Here is a 25754-nt window from a genome sequence, read left to right on the forward strand (position 1 = left end):
TGGCCAACCTTAAGAACTGGCCCTTTAGTAGCTAATTCCCAGCAGAGAAGCTTTTTTAAATAGAAGCCTTTCCGCACTCATGAGTATCGTGTGCTACAATTGAAATCATATTAAAGGAGATAGCCATGGTGACATGTGCCTACAATCCTGGAAGTGGCAAGGCTGAAGCAGGAAAATCATGAGTTCAAGGCTAGCCTGGACTACATAACAAAACTCAAAAACCAAAGAAAAACTGGGAGTAGTAATACAGGCCTCTAATAGCAGGACTTGGGAAATGGAAACAGTAAGAAACAGGAGCTCAAAGTCATACACAATTATGTCCCAGGCCAGGCTACGCCTGGGTCTTTTAAGAGTAGCCAATGCTTTTAGCCACTAAAATAGCTCTCCAGCCCTCAAGTGGCTTTTGAACATCCAAAAAAAAAAAAAAAATGTGATTAATGCAACCAAGAACTAAAGTTTTGGGCTGGAGAGATGGCTCAGTGGTTAAGAGCACTGACTGCTCACTCTTCCAGAGGTCCTGAGTTCAAACCCCAGCAACCACATGGTGGCTCACAACCATCTGTAATAAGATCTGATGCCCTCTTCTGGTGTGTCTGAAGCCAGCTACACTGTACTTATATACAATAAATAACTCTTTTTTAAAAAACTAAAGTTTTAATTTTACTTAATTGTAATTCACTGAAGTGAAATGCTATCATGTGGCTAGCACTGTAGACAACACCGCTCCAGACTGTCCCTAACCAACTCCAAAGAAAGAGCCCTCCTCCATCTCACAAAGCTATGTTCTGACCACTAAACAGGTCAGTATCACGAAGCATACAAAGCAGAGCTTGGCTTCTCCAGAGCACACCACCAATAGATATGAATCTGGAAGACATAACTAAAAGACAAGAGCATAAAAAAAAAAAAGACAAGAGCATAGAAAATGGGATCCTACCTCTGTGATGCGAGGCTAGAGGGTTGAGTCAAATGGGAGTCTTACAACATGAGCAAGACCTTAAAGGTTAGGAGGCAGAAGGAGAGGTCAGAAGCATTTTAGAAAAGGGAAGAAGAACAAGAGAAAGAAACCGTGAGTGGAGACTAGAAAGTCTGCTTTGGACTCTGGGATGTCCCATCAAAATCACAGGAGAAAAATCTACAAAGACTAGAATTCAGGGGGGAAGGCTAGCCAACATGAGGGTCAGACCCGAGATGCTTGACAGGACCATAAAGTAAAGGAGTCAACACAGGGGGGGGGTGGAGGGGGAAGGAGGAGGGGGAGGAGGAGGAGAGGAAGGCAGACTTTATATCAAGGACACCAGATAGGAATCAAGGTGACATCTGACTCTACATGCCTCACCCCGATGAGTCCCCGTCTTCCTACCTAGAATACACACTGTGCCAAGGCGGAACTCAAAGACTTCAACCCCAAAGCAGAGAGCAGAGATGGAGCCAGGAGCGATGCAAAGGCCCCAGGAGGAAGCAGAGCCTTAGAACAAGTACTGAATTTTCAGTAGTATGAAAAATTAGTCCTGGACACTGCTTGGCTGCACCTGACAAACCTGGACAGCAAGAGCCACTCGTAGGGAAATGGCAGTAATTATCCGGAGCCTGCTGATAGGACTTTCCTTAGGGACACCCATTTTAAAGTCCCCAGTCGACTCTAATGAGCTCTGATTCCTGAGAATTCAAAGGCTTCTATTTTCAGAGTGTCCTCTGAGCCTATTCTCTCAAATACAATAAGTATGTAATCATGGAATAATTTCATGTAACATGCTATTGTAAAACCTCTTCTGCAGACCTTAGGATACTAACAGAGTAAGTAGAATCCATGCTCATAGAAATACACCTTATCTCTGTATTTGTGATAGTCCTGTCAGAGGAATACTCTCACTGAAATATTAATGGGGAGAAGTTCGGCTCCCCTCCAAGATCCCACCGTTAGTGAGGACGCCAGAGGGCTGACCCCCGAGCTCACTCTCTTGGTCTTATCCAGAAGCCTGAGAACAATTCCAGAGCCCACCCTCTCCTGTCCTGCCCATCTGCTATCTCCTGATTGGCGCAGTCCTGCAGCTCTCTAGCTATCCTGGCAAAGCTGACAGAAGGACCCTCTCAGAGACCGGAGCCCAACGTTTCTCTCCAAGACCCTGCCTTTGCTATGCTTCACGTCATCGTGGCCCTGAAAGCAAGTGACAGGAAGGCATCCTGCCAGAAAACTACAAAGTACTTTCCCTGTGACGGTTGTTTATTTCAACACTGCAACAGTTGGTGCCAGTGCCCTATGGTTCCCAGACAAAGTATCAATTTCTGTAAGTGAAAAACTCACCCACACAAAAGAACTCCCCAGTGCTAACAATCACAACAGAAGAAACAAAACCCATCCCAATCTGCCCGGGGCTTCCATTCTGTCTTGACAGCGTGGGCCAGGCCCCCTCTCAAGGTTCCTGAATCTCTACCTTGTAGGAACAAACACAGACACACACACACACACACACACACACACACACACATACACACACACACACGCACGCACACATCCCGCCTGAACAGCGCTGATTCGACATGTGTGCATTAAATGCTAGTCGACAACACTAACACTGAAGTCTAAAACCTGAATCCAGTGTGAATCTGCCTGGTGAAGCAGTGGGATACAGGTACAGCCTGTCTTCATTCCAGGAAAAGGGCTTGGCTCCCTAGGGAGTGTAAAAATCGGGCTCCCCTCCCCAGATTGCCCATTGGGGGACTACCTTACCCGCAGGTGCACAGATTGCAGATGCAAGTCCGCTTCCCCATCCTTCACCTCGGACCTTCCACCACCGAAGTCTCCTGTAGGATCCCAGCTGCCTGGGACAACGATCAATCACAAAACAGATGCTGTTTTGCTCAGAAGAAAACTTAGGTGGCCCTTTGCAAAATTCTGTAATCTATTCCCGTCCTGAGGCTGGCCTTGGGCAAACAAGCAGCACTGGGCACAGATAGCAAGCCAGGCCGGCTCACATCTACAAGCTTGCCCTCACTGCAGCCGGCCGCTGGGAAGTGCGCACCTGCTACAAGCAGCCTGGCGCCTACAAGCGGCAGGGCCCAGGACTGAGTCCTCTATGACCTCCAGGGTCATAGAGGAGGGCATCTTGAGGTGGCAATGACATCACAAGGGCCTCCTGTGAGGTCAGACTTCACCCACTATCTCACCTGGCTGACCCAAGACAGGGACTCTCCTACTAGACCTTGGAAGGAAAGATGGAGGATACGTTGGAAGGCTTTACAAAGCCTCTGGGTCCCCAAGTTAACCAATACCAAGGTCACATAATGCAAAGACAATGATAAGTATTTTGTCAGGGTGGCACTTGCCATCTCTAGGACACATTGTACTCCTTAAGGAAATGCATACCCTGACTTCCAGAATGTTGACCCTGAATTCCATCACTAGATCCTTCTGGAAAGTCTATACCTTGGCTGCCTACATCTTAGAATTGCTCTCAACCACCGGCCTCTGTTCTTGAGAACAAAGCGGTTTGAGAGGGCCCAGTTCCTTATTGCTCAGGTGGTTAAGTGCTGCTCCAGCTGCTGGTAACGATGCCTGGAAGCAGGGGTTTCTCAAATGTTAGCAGCATCAGAACCACATGGCTTGATGGAAACCAGATTGCCAGTCCCCATCCTGAGTTTCTGTTTCTGAGATATGGGCTCCAGAAAACACGTGCCTCTCACAGGTTCTTAATGATGGTGCTGATGCCGGCCCCCCAGCCCATGCTTCAAGGACTATAGCTTTTGAAGCTTCTGTTTTGCCCTCTGACCTCTTTCCCCTGATAGCTAAGCTGGTCCTGAAGACCACTGCAGACCTCTGCCCTGGAGACTCCTGTGTCAAATAACCACTAGTCTGCCAAAGCACGTGACGCCCACCCACAGACTGAGGCAAGAGGGCTGCTGCAAGCCCAAGGCCATCCTGGGCTACAAAATGAGACTTCACGCTGGCAAAGAAGCAAAAACAAAACTATTCTGGGAATCGAGCTTTCACAAGTTAGCAGCTTACTCTGATGATAGAACAAGGTCAAGGCCCCTCTCTCGAGCTGGGTGTGGTAGCTAGAATCCCAGCAGCTGGGACAAGGAGGCAAGTTTTGGGCTATATAGCTTTCCCTTTCTCAAAAGCAAGCAAGAAAGTATGGTAGTATACCATATAGTATACTACTATAGTAGAGTGTCTGGAATTAAACAGTACTGTTTCCTTTTATTGTATTTATTTTATTTTATTTATTTTATTACATTTATTTATTGCAGGTTCTGGATAGAAAGAGCCAAAGTCTTGTGTGACAAGACTCATGTGGAGGTCAGAAGATAACCTGCAGAAGTTGGCTCCCTCTTTCTACCATGTGGGCGGGAGAGATGGAATTCAGATAATCAGTGTGAACTGCTAGCGTCTGAGGAGTCTTGGATCGCTGCAGTGTTGAGCTGCTGGGTGCTCTGTCTTGGTTTTTATTCTTCCATGGCAGACAAAGAAAGTCAGCAAACCACTGGCAGTGTCCAAATTCCACTGGTAGCTGGTTGACAGGGCCACTGAGCTAAGAATGGTTGCCATGTTTAAATGGCTGAAAAATTAAAATAACATTACACTGATCTGTGAAACATAAAATTCTAATTTCACTGTCCATAAAGATTTGAAGTCTGTAGCATTCTACAGAAATCTTCCTGATTTTGCCTCTTTACCCACAGAAGCTAAAATATTTACTATTTACAGTTCCCCAACCTGGACTGTAGAAAGTCACAGACATAACCTCAGATAGGAGCACCACTTACTGATCAGTCTTAAGAACAAACAGCAAGGCTACGTCTTGCATTTCTGGTAGAAATGTGAGATGGGACATGGGAGGAAGGAGACCTCAGGGAGAGAAATGGAAGATTTGGAAACCAAACCAAGACCTCTGTGCCCCGTTCATTTCAAGGACAGGTCCATCACATGCATACACTGTTCATCACCAAGGACAGGGTCCACCATTGGAAGAAGTTTGTGTGCACTGTGTAAAGACTGTCCTTGCATTATTCAAATGCTGATTTCTGAACCCGAAGAGATCTGATTACAGACCGTATTTGGTATTGTTAATCATCTCCTGCCTTAGGATATTGTAAAGAGAGTTCCCTATCACCTTATCAAAAGCCTATGGTCTGCAAAAGGGGGTGAGTTACGCGAAACTTCCAGAGAGAGGAACTCTGGGAAGCCAGACATGGGAAGAAGCAGGCTGGGAAGGAAGACAAGGTAACTAACCAGCCATGTGGCAGAACTTAGATTAGTATAAATGGGATAATCGAGTTATGAGCTATAGAAAAACAATGCCTAGCTATAAGGACAAAAGTTTATAAATAAAGTCTTTGTGTCATGATTCAGGAACTGGAGCAGGCATAGAAGGGTCCACAGTTACACAGTCTGTCATGTGCACACACTGTTCATTGCCAAAGACAGGGTCCACCATGTACACACACTGTTCACTGCAAGGACAGGGTCCACCATGTACACACACTGTTCACTGCAAGTACAGGGTCCACCATGTGCACACACTGTTCACTGCAAGGACAGGGTCCACCATGTGCACACACTATTCACTGCAAGGACAGGGTCCACCATGTGCACATACTGTTCACTGCAAGGACAGGGTCCACCATGTGCACACACTATTCATTCCTAAAGACAGGGTCTACTGTGTGCACACACTGTTCACTGCAAGGGACTAACACTAACAGAAACTAACAGAAGTCCACTAACAGAAACCATCTAGAAAGTCTATGGCAAGCAAGTACATTTCCTAGAGATGGCCCACAATGGGTGTACCCTGGGAGGCACAGTCCCACAGACTTCGTCCCAGGATTGCTTCTTGCTGCTGATATGCCTTTCCTGCCACTATTGCATAGCCTAATAATTTCTGGGCATCAGCCCACCCTATTAGGCAAATTTCCTGCAGATCAATATGAAAATGAACTTTCATGAATCAATCCTGTTTAGATGAATTAATGACTACAGAATTCCTGATTTGATTAAAAAAATTTAGGAAGATAGTTGAAGGAGTTGGTTTTAGTTGTTTTGCCAAAAAGATGCAATAAAGTTAGAATCAAGAATAGACCCCCTACTCATAGAATAGTAAGTAAAGGCTGCATAATGAGTACAATGAGCTTTCATAAATTTCACTAAGAGAAATGGGCTTGGGACAGATTTGTGATCAAGGAAAAGTATTCATTTTAAGCCAGATCCAAGGATGAAGGCACAGGTGTGCACTATGATAAAGTGAGGCCATGTGAAACTGTTGCTTTGAACTTAAAATGAGCTGACAGAGTGAAACACTGCTTTGTACTCGCCATCAACATCCTTCCACCCTCCTTTTGTGTAACATTTTATCTATGAGATAATTTTATAAACAACTTTTGTCTCAAAAGGTACAAAACTAAGAGAAGAAATAAAGTGTGCTTGTTGGGGCTCTGCCCCACCCACCAAATGTGTATGCCTGTCTCTATGTACGTACATACATATGTCAGGTTTATGTGTATATATATAAGTGTGCATGCACACTTGTGAAATCGATGAAACAGTTGGTCCAGCCCTGAGAGAGAAAGAACAACCTTTTCCTATCCTTTTCTTTCTCACCAGACACTTAAGAGTTAAAAGAGTTCAGAATTTCTTGCTGGGCATTCTTGCTAGCCACAATAATTAGGTTTTGTTCCTTTAATAGTACTGACCCTGTAAATCACCCACCGCTGTTAGTGGAGGAGGGGGGATTGGCTGTTATCATTAGTACCCTAATCACCAACACCATACCCACTGACTGCCTGCCCCAGGTACCTGAATGCCAATAGTTATCAGCAATCCACCATGTGCACACTCTGTTCATTTCCAAGAACAGGGTCCACCATGGAGTTCTTGCAAAGTAACTGGTGCTGGAGACTAGCATTCTCTTCACTAGCACCTTAACCTTATCCATGGACCCGCTAGCAAAAGGAAAGCCTAGTTTTGAGGCAAGGACCCATTGCACAACTCTCTAACTTCATGTGGCCCTTGTCTTCCTTAATGATCAGCTGATGTGTGCTTTTTGGATAACAGTGAATATAAAGTTTTGATGAGCAAAGGGTCTTCAGACTGCTGTTTCCTCTATCCTGTCCTTTGAGTTTGTCTGGAGATACACAAGAACAAACCAACCAATGCTAAAAATCACCCAAGGAAATGGTCCTTGTTCTTGAAGATTTGTAAAACTATAAAGTATCTCATGACTGTGCAGTTAAGCTCAGGGGTGAGGGAGACAGGCTGATGGCTCGGCAGGTCAATGTGCTTTGCCTGCAAGCCCGGTGATCTGGGTTCAATCCCTGGAGCCCAGGTAAAGCTGAAAGAATAGAACTGACTTCACAAAGTTGTCTGCACACCCCACCACCACGCCATACCACACCACACCCACAATAATTAATAAATGTTTAGGATCAGAAGTGAGCCACTGAGTCACAGAGCTCCACTCAGAAGAAGGTACCCACCAGCCAGTGATCACTTACCCTCTATATAAACTTCTAAATCAGCCTCTCAGTGAAATAGCTCTTCAGACACGAGAATCACAGCCACCATTCCATCAGCAAGTTAGTTCACAACCAGGTTCTCTGACACCACAATGGCTTCCAGTATTCCCATGCAAAGCCAGCTATCTGCGTTGTATGCAAGTCACACTCAAGTCCTTTGCAAACGCAAATAAGAAGGGTAGTGTGTAAGAAGGTGGAGAGAAAGGGAAAAGGGTGGAGTTGGGAGGAGGGGAAAGAACCCTAAAAACTGACTCTCTGCTGAGTTCTCCTACCAGACATTTGGTGGGGATTAAGCCGATTTTCTTCAAGGCCTCTGCGAAAGACTTGGAAGCTAGCACCTGGCTCCCTTAAGCCTTTAGCCTCCATGGTTCTCAATCTGGGGGTGGAACGACCCTTTCACAGGGGTCACATATCAGATATCCTGCATATCAGCTATTTCCATTATGATTTATAACAGCAGCAAAATTGCAATAAGTTATGAAGTAACAAAAGTAATTTGGTGGCTGGGAGTCACCACAACATGAGGAACTGTCTTAAAGGCTCACAACATCAGGAAAGTTGAGGAACACTACTTTAGGCTGTGTGGCTTTCCTTGGTGCTGATTTCTCAGAGTCCTCTCTCTGTGATAAGTAACAGATGTGGTTATGCTGAGAGCTGAGTCCTCCCAACAAGTCACCAGACCTGAGGGTACTCCTCAAGACCTCCCCCACAAGATGTGTAACAATAACCATTAGGATACACAGATTGTGAACTCAATGAGATTTCACGATGCATCCATTTGAACGACTGTAATTCACTGCTGCTGCCAAGGACAAGAAAGAAGTGCTGGAGTACCACGTGGCTCAGCCATCTTAGAAAACATTCTGACTTGAAGCAATCCCACTAAAATCAGGGCCTAGACAAGGCTGCCCACTCTCTCCCTACTTATTCAATATAGTTCTTGAAGTTCTAGCCAGAGCAATCAGACAACAAAAGGAGATCAAGGGGATACAGATCGGAAAAGAAGAGGTCAAAATATCACTATTTAAGATGATATGATAGTATATTTAAGTGATCCCAAAAGTTCCACCAGAGAACGACTAAAGCTGATAAACAACTTCAGCAAAGTGGCTGGGTATAAAATTAACTCAAATAAATCAGTTGCCTTCCTCTATACAAAAGAGAAACAAGCCGTGAAAGAAATTAGGGAAACGACACCCTTCATAATAGACCCAAATAATATAAAGTACCTCGGTGTGACTTTAACCAAGCAAGTAAAAGATCTGTACAATAAGAACTTCAAGACACTGGGGAAAGAAATTGAAGAAGACCTCAGAAGATGGAAAGATCTCCCATGCTCATGGATTGGCAGGATTAATATAGTAAAAATGGCCATTTTACCAAAAGCAATCTACAGATTCAATGCAATCCCCATCAAAATACCAATCCAATTCTTCAAAGAGTTAGACAGAACAATTTGCAAATTCATCTGGAATAACAAAAAACCCAGGATAGCTAAAGCTATCCTTAACAATAAAAGGACTTCAGGGGGAATCACTATCCCTGAACTCAAGCAGTATTACAGAGCAATAGTGATAAAAACTGCATGGTATTGGTACAGAGACAGACAGATAGACCAATGGAATAGAATTGAAGACCCAGAAATGAACCCACACACCTATGGTCACTTGATTTTTGACAAAGGAGCCAAAACCATCCAATGGAAAAAAGATAACATTTTCAGCAAATGGTGCTGGTTCAACTGGAGGTCAACATGTAGAAGAATGCAGATCGATCCATGCTTATCACCCTGTACAAAGCTTAAGTCCAAGTGGATCAAGGACCTCCACATCAAACCAGACACACTCAAACTAATAGAAGAAAAACTAGGGAAGCATCTGGAACACATGGGCACTGGAAAAAATTTCCTGAACAAAACACCAATGGCTTACGCTCTAAGATCAAGAATCGACAAATGGGATCTCATAAAACTGCAAAGCTTCTGTAAGGCAAAGGACACTGTGGTTAGGACAAAACGGCAACCAACAGATTGGGAAAAGATCTTTACCAATCCTACAACAGATAGAGGCCTTATATCGAAAATATACAAAGAACTCAAGAAGTTAGACCGCAGGGAAACAAATAACCCTATTAAAAAATGGGGTTCAGCGCTAAACAAAGAATTCACAGCTGAGGAATGCCGAATGGCTGAGAAACACCTAAAGAAATGTTCAACATCTTTAGTCATAAGGGAAATGCATATCAAAACAACCCTGAGATTTCACCTCACACCAGTGAGAATGGCTAAGATCAAAAACTCAGGTGACAGCAGATGCTGGCGAGGATGTGGAGAAAGAGGAACACTCCTCCATTGTTGGTGGGATTGCAGACTGGTAAAACCATTCTGGAAATCAGTCTGGAGGTTCCTCAGAAAATTGGACATTGAACTGCCTGAGGATCCAGCTATACCTCTCTTGGGCATATACCCAAAAGATGCCTCAACATATAAAAGAGACACGTGCTCCACTATGTTCATCGCAGCCTTATTTATAATAGCCAGAAACTGGAAAGAACCCAGATGCCCTTCAACAGAGGAATGGATACAGAAAATGTGGTACATCTACACAATGGAATATTACTCAGCTATCAAAAACAGCGAGTTTATGAAATTTGTAGGCAAATGGTTGGAACTGGAAAATATCATCCTGAGTGAGCTAACCCAATCACAGAAAGACATACATGGTATGCACTCATTGATAAGTGGCTATTAACCCAAATGCTTGAATTACCCTAGATCCCTAGAACAAACGAAACTCAAGACGGATGATCAAAATGTGAATGCTTCACTCCTTCTTTAAATGAGGAAAAAGAATACCCTTGGCAGGGAAGGGAGAGGCAAAGATTAAAACAGAGACTGAAGGAACACCCATTCAGAGCCTGCCCCACATGTGGCCCATACATATACAGCCACCCAATTAGACAAGATGGATGAAGCAAAGAAGTGCAGACTGACAGGAGCCGGATGTAGATCGCTCCTGAGAGACACAGCCAGAATACAGCAAATACAGAGGCGAATGCCAGCAGCAAACCACTGAACTGAGAATAGGACCCCCGTTGAAGGAATCAGAGAAAGAACTGGAAGAGCTTGAAGGGGCTCGAGACCCCATATGTACAACAATGCCAAGCAACCAGAGCTTCCAGGGACTAAGCCACTACCTAAAGACTATACATGGACCGACCCTGGACTCTGACCTCATAGGTCGCAATGAATATCCTAGTAAGAGCACCAGTGGAAGGGGAAGCCCTGGGTCCTGCTAAGACTGAACCCCCAGTGAACTAGACTGTGGGGGGGGAGGGCGGCAATGGGGGGAGGGTTGGGAGGGGAACACCCATAAGGAAGGGGAGGGGGGAGGGGGATGTTTGCCCGGAAACCGGGAAAGGGAATAACACTCGAAATGTATATAAGAAATACTCAAGTTAATAAATAAATAAATAAATAAATAAATAAATAAATAAATAAATAAATAAATAAATAAATAAAAAGAAAGAAAACATTCTGGCCATTTCCTTAAAAGTTTTGCTATTTATCATATAACCCAGCAATTCTACTCTTTTTTTATCCAAGAGGAATAATAGTTATGCTTGTTGAAAAAAAATTAACGAGAAGTTAATCCCAGGACTGGAGAGATGACTCAGCGGTTAAGAGCACTGACTGCTCTTCCAGAGGTCCTGAGTTCAATTCCCAGCAACCACATGGTGGCTCATAACCATCTGTAATGAGATCTGATGCCCTCTTCTGGTGTGTCTGAAGATAGCTACAGTGTACTCATACCTAATAAATAAATAATCTTTTAAAAAAAGAAGAAGAAGAAGATGTTAATCCCGGCACTCAAAAGGCAGAGGCGGGTGAATTTCTAGGAGTTGGAGGCCAGTCTTGTCTACACACTGAGTTCTAGGCCAGCCAGAGCTATGTAGTGTGACCTTGTCTCAAACAAATAAGAAAATGTGTAAGATGTTTCATTGTGGTAAATGTACTTGCCACCAGGCCTAACAACCTAAATTCAGTCCTCAGACCACACTCGGTAAAAGGAGAGAATTAAATGTCCACAATGACCTCCATGCTACTGTGTGTAAAGTCAAAAACAAAACACAAAGAAGCCCATTCAGAGCCTGCCCCACATGTAGCCCATACATATACAGCCACCAAACTAGATAAGATGGATGAAGCAAAGAAGTGCAGGCCGACAGGAACCGGATGTAGTTCTCTCCTGAGAGACACAGCCAGAATACAGCAAATACATAGTTGAATGCCAGCAGCAAACCACTGAACTGAGAATAGGACCCCCGTTGAAGGATTCAGAGAAAGGACTGGAGGAGCTTGAAGGGGCTCGAGACCCCATATGAACAATAATGCCAACCAACCAGAGCTTCCAGGGACTAAGCCACTACCTAAAGACTATACATGGACTGACCCTGGACTCTGACCTCATAGGTAGCATTGAATATCCTAGTAAGAGCACCATTGGAAGGGGAAGTCCTTGGTCCTGCCACGACTGAACCCCCAGTGAACGTGATTGTTGAGGGGGAGGGTGGTAATGGGGGGAGGATGGGGAGGGGAAGCCCATATAGAAGGGGAGAGGGAGGGGTTAGGGGGATGTTGGCCCGGAAACCGGGAAGGGGAATAACAATCGAAATCTAAATAAGAAATACTCAAGTTAATAAAGATAAAAACAAACAAACAAAAAAAAAACACACAAAGAGGACTGTTGTTTTGGGTATTTGGGCTCAAGAGTTCTCTCTTGTCCAAAGAAGTGGGATTGTTCACACACATAATTCTTTTCTTTTTTCCTAAACTCCACTAAAATGAGGGTTGTGTAATGAGAGGGTAAATTCTGAGGATTTTATGTAGAATATTCATTCCTTAGTGGCATTTTTCATAATGAACTAAGAACTTGAAGCAACTCTGGTTTCCATCATCTGCTGAACATATAGAATGTGGGACTCCATACTTTTTCTACAGACTCTCATTCAGCAATGAAAGGGATGAATTAATACAGACTACAGAATGGGCTTCAAAAACTGTATCCTGAGAGAAAGAAACCAGGTACAATGTACATACATGTATAGTCCAGTTTATATGAAATTTCTAAAACAGGTGACTCGATAAACAGAGCAGACCAATGTTGTCTGAGTCTCAGAGTCAGAGCAGAAATTGAACACGAGTTGGAAGAAGGAAAGATTTGGAGTGGTAGATATTTAAACTGAGCCATGAAAGTGAAACTGGGAGTCATATATATAGAAGACTTTTATAATGTGTAAATTATACCTTATCTTACTCCGCTCAGAAGATAGATCAGTAGTAGAGCAATTGCCTAGCATGTATGGGACCCCAGATCTGTTCTCCACCATAGCAAAAATAAAACAAAACAAAACAAAACAAAACAAAACAAAACCCACAAAACCAGAGCACACTGTAGCCTTTGCATTCTGAAGGCAGGCAAACCTCTGAGTTTAAGGCTAGTCTGATCTCCACAGCAAGTTCCAAAATAGCCAGAACTACATAGAGATACCCTGTCTCAGAAACAACACAAAACAGACAAATCCCTGCATAGAATCCCTTTCAGAATCATTAACAAATCATTCTTGTTTGGACTAGGGGTGACTGTGCACATTTGTCATCCTAACACTTAGAAAGCAGAGACAGGAGGATGGTGAGTTTGAGCCCAGCCTGGGCTACATAGTAAGACCTTGTCTCAAAAAAATAGTTATTGTTGTTTTGAATATTTTGGCTAAGAGTTGTCTCTAGTCCAAATAAACTGGCAGACTCAACACCTGTAATTGCTTTCTTTAACCTACGTTCCACTGAAACAAGGGTAGTGGGATGAAAGGGGAAATTCTTTGTTTTGTTGTTGTTCTTGTTTTTTTTTTTTTTTAAGACAGGGTTACTCTGTGTAGCTCTGGATGTCTGGGGACTCACTCCAGTCTGTAGACCAGGCTAGCTTTGAAATCACAGAGATCTGCCTGCCTCTGCCTCCTGGGTGCTGGGATTGAAGGGGATTCCACCATCACCCAGCTGAGAAGGTAAGTTCTGAAATGGGGTAAGGAAATAAGATCCGCAGAAACAGAATAGAAAAAATAGCAACTGGCTTAGCTGACTCAAGAAAGCGGAATCCTTGGCCAATAGTGGGAAAAGCTAAGCAAATTAATTTTTACCACAGAACATCCTAACCATTCAGAAATTGAAGGCTTCACTGGGGATCGTGAATAAATACCTGGGAGAAAAACTGTGGAAGAGGCGGACTGGCTGGTCAACCCTCAGTCATGTGAAAGGGTTGCCATGCTTCCTATCCAAGGCCTAACTACAACTTACCTTAAGCAATGGTTAGCCTTCTAAATAGCGATTCTTTGCCCCATCTGACAAGCAGATAAAAACGTTTTTGAGTGTTAACAAAAGCCTAGTTTTCCATGATTAAAGGACTAAGGGTGTTATCAGACAGCATCCAAGTCCTACAGCAAAGCACACTCCTCTCTGTTTCCACTGATGTGGTTTTTTAAATCCCTTGATTTATAACTTTCTATAAAAAAGTTCCACGAAACTGCTTCCACCTTAGAACACTGACTTGGGGAGACCTAAATCACGTTCCAAAGCCATGGCCACTCGCATACGCTCCAGAATAAACCATGTCTCTTTCCTCTGAGGTGAGAGCTGCTTCTTTTGATGGGTGAATAAAAATTACACTAGAAACAATTGAAGGTCTCTTTAAGAAGCACTTATACCCATGGATCCCTTTCTCCAGTTTCGTATAAATGGACAATTACGCCATCAGAGATTATCAATCTCATTCCCCAGAAACAATAAATCAGAGAATGTCTAGACAAGGGGACTTCTGCCACTGAGGACTGGGGCTCCAAATTATAAATAGGAGTAAGTAAAGCCTGCCTCAAACTCAGTAAGGAGTCTAACGTTTTTCTACTCCATAACTAGATTGTTCTTTAACTGTCATTTATGTCCCCAAAGCATCCACTGTGCATGAAGACTTGACCCACAGGATACCATACTCCTGGGGTGTGGTAATTCCTTGGGTTTTGGTAAAATCTCTAGGAGTAAAGCCCACCTTCAGAAAGCAGCTCTCAGGGAACTCTTCAGTAGTTCTCACGAAAGGATGTTTTAGAAGCTGATTTGTTCTCACCAACGCTCCGTCCCTGATTTAAAAGAACTTCTTCGCTCCCCACACAGATTTTCACAATTGCTGTTCTCACCCATTGTAAGCTGACGGAATTAAGGGGCAACTCTCATCAAGCCTGCTGTGGGCCATTTGAACCTTAAGCCTCCAAAACTATAAGCTAAATAAGCCACCTTTTCTTCATAAATCCTGGTGAGAGAATCAGAACCAGAAGGGCCTGGCATCAGTTTAGGCAGCGGGGTGCGAGGGTGGGCATCCAGAAGGACTTACTTAGGATGGCAGCAGCTATTGGCTATCTCTGGAACCAGGAGAAAGCAACAAATGTGAATGGTCTTTACATTCCCAGTTCTGGCAAAATGCCACTTTTATGTGCTTCTGAGTAAACTCCCTGAGACTCGGGTGTTACAGTTTCCCGGAGTGAATAGTTTGTTACAACTGCGACCACCCTGTCCCCGGATCCAGAGCTCCTACTGCGGCTTTCATCTTTCATTGTTTCCTTCCGGGCTTTGTTTTGTTTCATTTTATTTCAATTTTTGTTTGTTTGTTTGTTTGTTTGCTTAGACTGGCCTTTAACTTTTGATCTAAGGAAGGCCTTCCCTTCCTTAGTGCTAGGATTATACCAAGCCCAACCTCCAGTTTTTCTTTTCTTTTTGGATTTTTCAAGACAGGGTTTCTCTGTGTGGCCCTGGCTGCCCTGGAACTCACTCTGTAGACCAGGCTGGCCTCCAACTCCAAAGAAATCCGCTTGCCTCTGCCTCCCAAGTGCAGGAATTAAAGGCATGCACCACCGCAGCCTGATTGTTTCTTTATATCAATGAAAATCCAGCTGGGTGTGGTGTCATATGCCTTTAATGTCAGCACTTGGGAGGCAGAGGCAGGTGGATCTCTGTGAGTTCAAGGCCAGCCTCGTCTACAGAGTGAGTTTCAGGACAGCCAGGATTTTTGGGGAAATTCTGTCTTGAAACACACCCCTTCCTCCCCACTCCCCGAAAAAGAAAAAAGATAATAAACTATATATTAGACTTATTCTTAGCAGAAAATTCTTTGGAGAATTTAACCACCCAAGTCTAAAGATGCACTCAATGTTAAGGCCTAAGTAACTGTTACCCGGCTAGCCTGCCATTTTATGCTGTTAATAACTTCCTTCTATGTTGTTACTGCTGTTACTAAGAAACTCTCTCGTGCCCAAGTTGATTACATATTCTGCTCTATTCTGTACTCTCTTGGAAACCAATCACATCAGAAGTCAGTTAGAACTGCTTTGTATAGTTAGCCACAATAAGCTTGGACACAAATCAACCATCCAGCAGCACTTCCTGTACCTGTGTATAAGCTTTTATGGTATTTGCTTTTATAAGCTGCCCCTGGAATAGACCCCAATATAAGAGAGACATCTGCACCAATATAAGGAACTATTTGGAATAAGACTTCCATTTTGAGTAGGGGTCAAGAAAAGTTTAAGTTCTCAAGTCTTCCCTAAGAACTGGCACTCTACTTGGCAGACAGGGACATAAGGGTAACTGACATCCTGGTTGGCAAATAAGACTTGAATGTTAGACAAGGCAAGTCCTCTGCCGCAGTTGAATGCCCCAAACACGGAATCAGGACGAGCACATGTTGCTAAGGGAATCCCCCATTGTTGCTAAGGGAATCCCCCGTGCCTAAATCCTGATTGGTGAAATAACTTGGCACAGACGTTTATGGATTTTAGGCTTAAAAGCACTGTAGGATTTTAACTCAATGTCGTCATTCAGCTCCCGAGTTCATGATCGAACAGTCCTGGGACATATGTTCAATAAACTATCTGTGTCTGTCTGAGATCAGTGTTCCTGTGGTTTGTGAGGTGACTCCTGGACCCCAACACTCAACAGTATGCAGGAGTCCCTGGGTACAGTCTCCAGAAATAAAAACCATTTTTAAAATTAATATTATAATGTATCCTTAGAAAGATAAAAGAAGACATTTAGTGCAAGAAAATGACTCCGTTAAAAAGAAGTCAGAGCAAGATAGCTCAGCAGGTAAACGTGCTTGCTACCACGACAGACAATTTGAGTTTACACCCCAGCATGTACTTACTGATAGGAGAAAATCGACTACCGAACGTCACTCTCTGACCCTCACACATATACCATAATACCTTATGCCCAGATACATTCAATTTTTAAATGTAATAAACATCTTAAATAAAAATAAGTAAATAAAATCAGCCTGACTATAGTAAAACAACCCTCCATCTAGGGCAAGGAAAAGCCCCAGCAACGAACAGGAAATGATAGGGTCTTACTAGGAAAGGATTTACAGCTTCCCCTCCCCCACACATCAGAACCGCAAGAACACTGAAGCTGCAAAAGCCAAAGTCTTTCACACACAACCCCTTTCTGCACCACGTGGAACCTACTGGAGCCAAAGAGATCTGAGAACGTCACCTTTCAACTCAGCCCAGCTGTTGAGGGATGGTTTTGTGTGTGTGTGCACTCATTTCTGTGTCCGGGCATCTAATACAGTCTGGATAATGCCATGGTCAAGCATCTCCAGTCTCGGTGTTATGTAAAAATTGTTTTCTGTCATCCCTGGTTAGTTAATTAAGGGCTGGTCAACCAATTAGCCAGGCAGAAGAGAATAGGGCAGCACTTCCAATCCTAGTTAGGGGCTCTCAAAGAGAGGAGAGAGATGGCCAGGAGGTAGAGGGTCCAGGAAAAGTAGTGGTGAGCATGTAGCCAAAGGATTTGCCATGAGGACATGAAGCAGAGCGAGCCAAGGCAACACTGAGATGGTAAGTGACACAGCCCATACGGTGAGAAGTAGTGAAGATGGCATAGAGGGCAAGAATTAACAAGTATCTCCAGTCACAGTGCTTAAAGCTTGTTAATAAACTTAACAGCTCCTTGTGTCAATTATTTGGGAACGAGAACAGGAACAAATAAGGCTCTCGCCTCTGAATTACTGCCTACACACAGCTGTGCCAGCAAGTCGCCCCTCTCTCCCTTCCTCCCCCTCTCATTTTCTAGTGTTAATTTCTACTCTAGCACGTGCGTCTCATGATATGTTTGCCTGTGTCTGTACAGTGCTCAGTTAGATCTCTTGCCCACCCAGTTTTCTGGAAGGCATACCTTCCTCACTACTTCAGGCACACCTCATACACCACCACCTCATACACCAGAAGTCTATGACTTCTCATCTCTTACTCTTCTTACTTTCTAATTAGAACCTTCCAAGGCCTTAGCAATATTTAAAACCCATGGACTCTGACTGTATCAGAACACTTCCTCCTAGTTACTTTACCCACTTGAACATTTCTCTAAGTTGATCTAATGATTAACCCTTAGCCCCATGTAATCTGTTTTTTTTCCAAAGTAAATCTGATATTTAATATTCAATTTTACTTACCTTCCTTGACTTCCACTCCTAAAATGCAAGCATACACTACACCCCTCTTGGTTGGTTGTTCTGCAACAGTTACTGGAGTCAGAGCACCCACAATTAGTAATTGGCTAATATGCTTTTGTGCAACTGATCTCACACAGCTGTGGTTGCTCTCCCAGCAAAGGCTCTGCTTTGGAAGCAATGCAATATACAGCGTGCTCCAGGCTGCCAGAGCTCCTCTTCTGAGGAGTTACCTTCTGAGACACACAGTTGACCCTACCACAGTCAGGCCCCACTTGAACATTGCAAATCCTTTGACTAAAAGAATGTAGCTGATGAAGAAAATAATAATAAAACAAGAGACTAGAAAGTTGACTCAGTAGAACAGAGTACAAACTGCTCTTGCGGGGACCCGAATTAAGTTCTCCATACCTGTGTTTGAAGGATCACGGAACCTCTAACTCAAGTTCCCAGGAGTATTTGATGCCTCTGACCTCCAAAGACACCTAACTCCTATGCACGCACATCTGTGTGCAAGTGTGCCCGCACATACACACAACACACACACAACACACACACACACACACACACACACGCACGCACTTAAAAATGATGTTTAAAAAATAAAAAGAAACATATCAAGGAAATAGTCACATGCATATATCTAAGGCAGTAACATAAAAATTATGAAATATCAAGACAACATAATTTCCTTAAAATTTTATTGACTCTACAACAGTGACATCTACTGAGTTGGATGAAATCCCGGAGTGAGAGCATAGGACTTCCACACCTCCACAGCAGAGCACAGCCCCAGGTGTGGCACAGGGCCCTGGGGTCTCCAGAAAAAATATCATTGTGTCATATCTGGAACTTGACTTTGTCAAGTAGCTCTGTGTGTGTGCCTTATCTCTCTAGGATTCTCATTACAAGAAAAATTGATGGTCCTGCTTATACTAGCAAATGATTTAAGGAGTTTTTCAAATTACGTAATATTAATCACATTACTGAAATCCCTTACAATCCGCAGGGTCAGGCTATTGTAGATTGACATCACCAAATGCTTAAATGGCAAATTTTAAAAATAGGAAAAAGGCACACATGCCCACCTAATTCCCCACATGCTGTAGCACATTTAGCTGTGCTGACTTTAAGCTTTTTCACTTTAAAGCACAAGAGTTCTGCTGCTACCCCAATCGTTTTCCCCTAACAGAGACACAGCCAAAAGTGTATGTTAAGTGGGAAGACCTAGAAACTAATCAATGGAAAGACCTGATGTCCTTCTATCAGGGCAAGGTTATGCGTGTGTCATACCAGAAAGTGAGTGAAGTCCCAGTGGTTTCTGCTCTGATGCATTCGTCATGAACGGCATCCCAGAGACCACTGGACAAACGAATCGTCTGAAGGTAGACAACAAAGCAAGAGGAGGTGCCCTAAGAAGAAGGGGCAGCTGGTGACTTGGAGAGACAATGAGACTAACTCATCGAGCTGAGACCTTGGCAAGACAACAACACTCTACTACTGACCCAAAAGTGAAGCTGGCTATATTACATTCATTCTCAGCTTGTGGGTGCAGAATGCAAATACCTTTTGTCAGGGGGATGAAAAGTATGCCAGTTATAGGAAATAGTATGATGTTTTCCCATGCTAACAATTGCTTTTAGGCTTTTTGATGTCCAGTCCCAGGAATGATTACTGGAACACAGAACTCTCAAAGATGGCCTGTATAATTAGTAAAACTATTACTATTGCAGCAAAAATATGAGCAGAAATTAATCAAGAGATTAATGTATATTCTTGGCTCAAGAAGTGGCACTATTAGAAGGTGTGGCCTTGCTGGAGTAGGTGTGTCACTGTAGGTGTGGGCTTTAAGACCCTCATCCTAGCTGCCTGGAAGCCATTCTTCCACTAAACCTTCAGATGAGGGTGTAGAACTCTCAGCTCCTCCAGACCCATGCCTGCTTGGATGCTGCCATGCTCCCACCTTGATGATAATGGACTGAACCTATATGGAAGCTCTGAACCTATAATCCAGCCCCACTTAAATGTTGTCCTCTAGAAGAGTTGTCTTGGTCATGGTGTCTGTTCACAACAGTAAAACCCTAACTAAGTCATTGTTGCTCAAGCACAGTCTTGGTTGTTAGCCATTTCCTGTGTGTGCTGCTTAAATGTGTCAAATTTCTCTCATACTATAGATGGTCAAATTAATGATCATCATAAGCAGATAAAATCTCTTTAAGTGACCTTTGAATGGTTACCATGATTAATTTAAGATGGAGTTCCCCTTCCCTTAGTCCTCAATTAGCTATTCTTACAATTCTGTTATGCTAGTCTATATTAGTTCAATTAGCCATGCAGGCAATACATTCAACCTTGACCTCTATTACAGCTACATTTTTTCTCTAAAAAAAATAAGGGGATGGTGGTACACGGGAGGCATGGGGATTATTGTATTCACAGATTAGCACTAGAGGAACCAGGATTAAACACACAGGGTTGTTCATTTGAAGGGAGGGATGTAAAAACCTGTCATCAACCCAGAAGGCCGGTGACCTTTGGGCTAGCTCTGTAGTCAAGGCCACAGGGGATCCTCCTCCAGGAATTTATCAGGAGTTTGTCAATCTATACAACCTATCTTTATGGAAAGTGTCATTTATAGTCAATCTGCAGAACCCATCTTTATTGAAGATACCACATGTATTTTATAAATGTAGTCATGTTGTACACTTTATTGTGCACACAAGATTAGGTTGTCACCAGGAAAGTTTTCACCAAATCGTGTGGTGCTACAACGTACCTACAATAAGCTACTCGGGGTCAGATTCCCAAAGTTCAAACCAACAGCAGCTACTTAGCAGTGTTGAAGGAAACGACCCCACAAGTTATTACTCTGCTGGCCGCGGTGGTTACAGAGACACCCCAAAAGACAGAACTCAAAATAGTGATTGTAAGCATGTCCCAAGACACAAACAAATGGCTGAGTGAAATAAGAAAGATAATGGGTGGAATGAAAGGAATTCAACAGAGGCAGAAAGGCTGAAGAAAAGCTGAACTCAAATCTGGAAGTAAGAAAACATAATCGATCAAATAAACTCTGTGGAAAGTGTCAGCAAGAACGGACACAGGACGGGGGAGAGAATATCTTGAAGACAAGATGAAGAGAGAGGAACAATTCAACAAGGACAAATTAAAAAATAAGAAAACTCCAGTGGGAATTCCAAGATACAGAAGACAAACTTATTAGATTATCTGCATTGAAGAAAGAGAAGAATCTCATTCTAAAGACATGAGAAATGTTTTCAAAGAAATCAAGCAGAAAAAATAATCCCAGATTTAGGAAAGGAGATGCCAGTCCAGACACACAAGGCATTGACAACACCACACAGACAGATCGGAACAAAACAATCTGGCTTCTCTCTCTTAGCCTTTCCTGAATTGCTCTGCTTGGCCTCATACTAATTTCTGGCTCTGTCTCATTCTGCCTTCACCTGTGTCTAGCTTGCTTTCTCTCTTCAACCTGTCTCTCTATAACTGTCCTGGTAAAACTGCCTCCTACTTTCTCTGTGATGCTCTCGCTTACGTAGCCTCTTTCCCTCTACTCATGAGAGCTGGGCATAGCTGTTCTGTCAAATCTTTCTCTGACTCATTACTTTTGTCTGCCTCTCAATTAGACCTCCGTTTCAAACATGGTATTTTCTTCTACAAACTAACTTTTCCTTCATTGTTTGGGATTAAAAGTGTGTTCTAAGGGCGTGTCTGTATTCCAGCCAGAGGAATTAAAGGTGTGGGCTAAGACTGAGCCCCACCACAACTAGAAATAGTTTGTTTTTTTTAACAATATAATCTCAGGGTTCACAGTGTGATCAAATAGCCCGCAACAACGGTTACTTGCATATGAAAATACTGTTTATGTAAATGCATATTTTGCTTGCATATATGGCTGTGCATCACATGCATGCAGTGCCCACAGAGGTTAAAAAAGGGCATCAGATGCCCTGGGACTGGAGTTACAATTTCAAGGAGCCATGGTGGAGCTGGGAATCAAACCCAGGTCCTCTGGAAGAGGGGTGTGTGTGTGTGTGTGTGTGTGTGTGTGTGTGTGTGTGTGTGTGTGTGTCTGCGAGTGCACCATATCTGTGCAGGAGACCACAGAGGCCAAAGGAGGGTATCATACCTGACCCTTGATCCTATACAAAAGCATCGAGTACACTTAAATGATAAGCCATGTCTCTAGCCCCAACATTCAATTTTTGAATGAATAAAGAAATGTCTTCATTGGTACAGTAATAGTATACAACTTGGAAAAGGCTTTACAGTAAGGATGTGGTGTCCTAATTTAGGAATCTGAAGTGCCCTGGCAATTCTACTGATTCATCCTGAATGTATTGGACCACAGACTTTCTCTCCTTGAGGGCCCTTTACTTGAGGCAATGTGACCTATGGCTAAGCGAGCAAACCTAAGTCATTCAGACTCTTTAGCCTCCTAAGGTTTGAAAATAGTGTTCACACGGTTACTGTGAGGACGAAGCTAATGCATGGTGTTCCACAGTACCCTCTCCTGGGGTTTTGGATTCTAATCACAAATTCCCAAGTTGAGGTTATAGGAAAAGAGGACATGAAAAGGGAACTTGTCTGGAAGTAGAAAAAGAACCAGGAGTCAGGATATCTCCTGGTAAGGTACTGTCTAGCTCTTGGCAATTATCTTCTCGAAATCTAAGCTGGTTTTCATTTGTCATCCCTGACAAACAAAGACTTGCCTCTGCCCGCCCGATTCTCAAGCCAACAGCACGTCTCTCTAAGGTGATAATGGCAGTGGGCGTGTGAGGTCGTTTGGCCACGCGAGGGCAGCATTCTCCCTCCCAGGCTCACTCGACCTCTCCTGCAAACCCCCAGCGCAACCCAAGCAGAACCAAAAACCAGTATGGGCTTCCCCTTTCGTTTTATCTCGCTGTATGCGAATACTAGATTGCAACTTAAGAAGCAGTTTCTCAAAATTCTACAGGCCGAAAACGAGCTGCCGACATTCTCGCGATGTCACCACCGGAAGTGGGTGGTGGCAGGAACTCGGAGTTCTCGCGAGATACCGGCGGAAGTGGGTGGTGGCTAGGCTGGAGCTGATCGCATCACTAGTTTGGTCTCCCTAGCTCCGAGCTGCTGTGGCCATTGCCTCCAGCGCTGTTTTCTGAGGCCTCGCCTCCGCCGTCTTTCCTGCCCGAGCTCCGGTGCAAGGCCTCCGCTGCCAGACGGTGCCTGGTGTCCCGCCGTTCCCATCCTCGGTTGGTCCGCCGTTAGGCCGTGCCTCAGGCCCAATCCGCGGCGACGCCGGCAGGTGATGCCAAATACAGCCATGAAGAAAAAGGTGCTGTTGATGGGAAAGAGCGGGTCGGGGAAGACCAGCATGAGGTCGATCATCTTTGCAAATTATATTGCGCGCGACACCAGGCGCCTGGGTGCCACCATCGACGTGGAGCACTCCCACGTCCGATTCTTGGGGAACCTGGTGCTGAACCTGTGGGACTGTGGCGGCCAGGACACCTTTATGGAAAATTACTTCACCAGCCAGCGGGACAACATCTTCCGTAATGTGGAGGTTCTGATCTACGTGTTTGACGTAGAGAGCCGCGAACTGGAAAAAGATATGCATTATTATCAGTCGTGTCTGGAAGCCATCCTCCAGAATTCACCTGATGCCAAAATCTTCTGCCTGGTGCACAAAATGGATCTGGTTCAGGAAGATCAACGTGACCTGATTTTTAAAGAGCGAGAAGAAGACCTGAGGCGTTTGTCTCGCCCGCTGGAGTGCGCTTGTTTTCGAACGTCCATCTGGGATGAGACGCTCTACAAAGCCTGGTCCAGCATCGTCTATCAGCTGATCCCCAACGTTCAGCAGCTGGAGATGAACCTAAGGAATTTTGCCCAGATTATTGAGGCTGATGAAGTTCTGCTGTTCGAGAGAGCTACGTTCTTGGTGATTTCCCACTACCAGTGCAAAGAGCAGCGAGATGTACACCGCTTTGAGAAGATCAGCAACATCATCAAGCAGTTTAAGCTAAGCTGCAGTAAATTGGCCGCTTCTTTCCAGAGCATGGAAGTGAGGAATTCTAACTTCGCTGCCTTCATCGACATCTTTACATCAAACACGTATGTGATGGTGGTCATGTCAGATCCATCCATCCCTTCTGCAGCTACTCTGATCAACATTCGTAATGCCAGGAAACACTTTGAGAAGCTAGAGAGAGTAGATGGCCCCAAGCACAGCCTCCTCATGCGCTGACATAATGCCAAATGCTCTTTAGTAAATGCTGAATTATGGTGGGGTTTTTTTTTGCATCATTTGTTTTTAATATTCATAATGTCATGTGCTTAAAAGTGGGCTTTGAAACGTGTGCTTACTATCTCATCTCTTCCCTAGTCTTAGTATTGGACGCTATTTACTCAGCTATCCAGTAGAGATCCTCAAGACGGCCTTTATGAAAAGTTAGTGTGGTGTTAACACTAAAGTAGGTGGTGTGTATGGGTGTGTGTGTGTGTGGGTGTGTTATGGTTACCTGGTTATAATAGAGTATTAAAGCAGTTATCTTCTGTATTATCAGATCACAAAGGTGGAATGTTACTATTTTATCAGCAAGATATTAAAATGTATTTCTAAATCCTCCTTGGTTTCAATCATGAATAAACATTTATTATTAGCAATTTAAAATGTTGTTTGAAATAATTTGATGGTACTTAATAGTACAGATTCTGTTTTTTTTATCCTCAAATGTCGTTTAGCTGGCAAACTGGCAGTGTTTGGTAGCATCCGTAGCAGTGGTAAAGATTCAAGGGGCTGGAATAGTGACTCTGCTTAAGAGCACTGTCTGCTTTTCCAGAATACCTGGGTTCACAACTATCTGTAACTTCAGTCCTAGGGAGTCCAACACCCTTTTGTGGCCTCTACACACACCAGGCTCATAGCTGGTACAAGCAGAACACTCCAACACATGTAAAGCTTAAAACAAACAAGGACTGGATATTTATAGAATGTAGCTCAACTGGTATATGGCTTGCCTAGCAATGCACAAGACCCTGGGATCCAACACCAGAGGCACATAAAAACCTAGGGGTAGTGCTGCATGCCTGTTCCCAGGTGAAAGCAGGAGTATTCGTTGGAATGTTTGAGACCAGCCAGAGACCCCAGCCCCAAGAAGTTCTTAAGCTAGGGACATAGCTCAGTGGTAGAATGCCAACCTAGAACTTCTTGGGATGAAATCCCAGTTCTAATCTTTTACTTTGAAGAAGCAAGACGTTGATTTCACTATGCCTGCTCTCCTGTTTGTGGATACAGTAAGAGCACGACTACATAAGATTTCCAAAATGGTCAACACAGAAAGCATCCAGATTATGCCATTCCTCTAAATACTGCACGTGACATCTGGCAAAGTTTGAGCCTGTTAAATGCTAGGTATTAAGTGCTTGACATGCATGTATTCTAATTTATCCTCATAACCTGATGGATGGTGACTTCTATCAATACATGAGAAAACTGGCATGACTATTAAAGTGAGACACTTTAGGGCATTCTGACCAGATCCTTTATGCCTCCTAACCATCACACCCCTCTACCTCCATTGACAGAAAAGTTATTTGAAAAAAAAAAAATACTTATCTTTTGCTAGGCAGCTGCTCATTCCCTATAATCCCAGTATTCAGGTGGCTATGTAAGATGATTACCAT

General features: G+C 43.7%; 2 protein-coding genes across 2 annotated transcripts in view; one reads left to right on the forward strand and one right to left on the reverse strand.

Moving 5' to 3' along the window:
* The window catches only part of Saxo1 (stabilizer of axonemal microtubules 1), a 156350-nt gene extending 153241 nt beyond the window's left edge, over positions 1-3109 (reverse strand). Inside the window, exon 1 of the mRNA XM_006238373.5 lies at positions 2732-3109. Coding sequence (XP_006238435.1) covers positions 2732-2772 — 41 coding nt within the window. The 5' untranslated portion in view covers positions 2773-3109. The remainder of the gene's footprint in view (positions 1-2731) is intronic.
* Positions 3110-23145: 20036 nt separating this feature from the next.
* Positions 23146-24741, forward strand: Rraga (Ras-related GTP binding A). Its single transcript, NM_053973.3, has one exon. The coding sequence runs from the start codon at positions 23374-23376 to the stop codon at positions 24313-24315; it is 942 nt and encodes a 313-aa protein (NP_446425.1). The 5' UTR covers positions 23146-23373; the 3' UTR covers positions 24316-24741.
* Positions 24742-25754: the final 1013 nt, after the last annotated feature.

This window comes from Rattus norvegicus, chromosome 5 (genome assembly GCF_036323735.1).
Source record: "Rattus norvegicus strain BN/NHsdMcwi chromosome 5, GRCr8, whole genome shotgun sequence".
Classification (NCBI taxonomy): domain Eukaryota; kingdom Metazoa; phylum Chordata; class Mammalia; order Rodentia; family Muridae; genus Rattus; species Rattus norvegicus.

Excerpts from the sequence above, each read along its gene's own strand:
- Rraga (NM_053973.3), top strand. The coding sequence starts at position 23,374 with ATGCCAAATACAGCCATGAAGAAAAAGGTGCTGTTGATGGGAAAGAGC.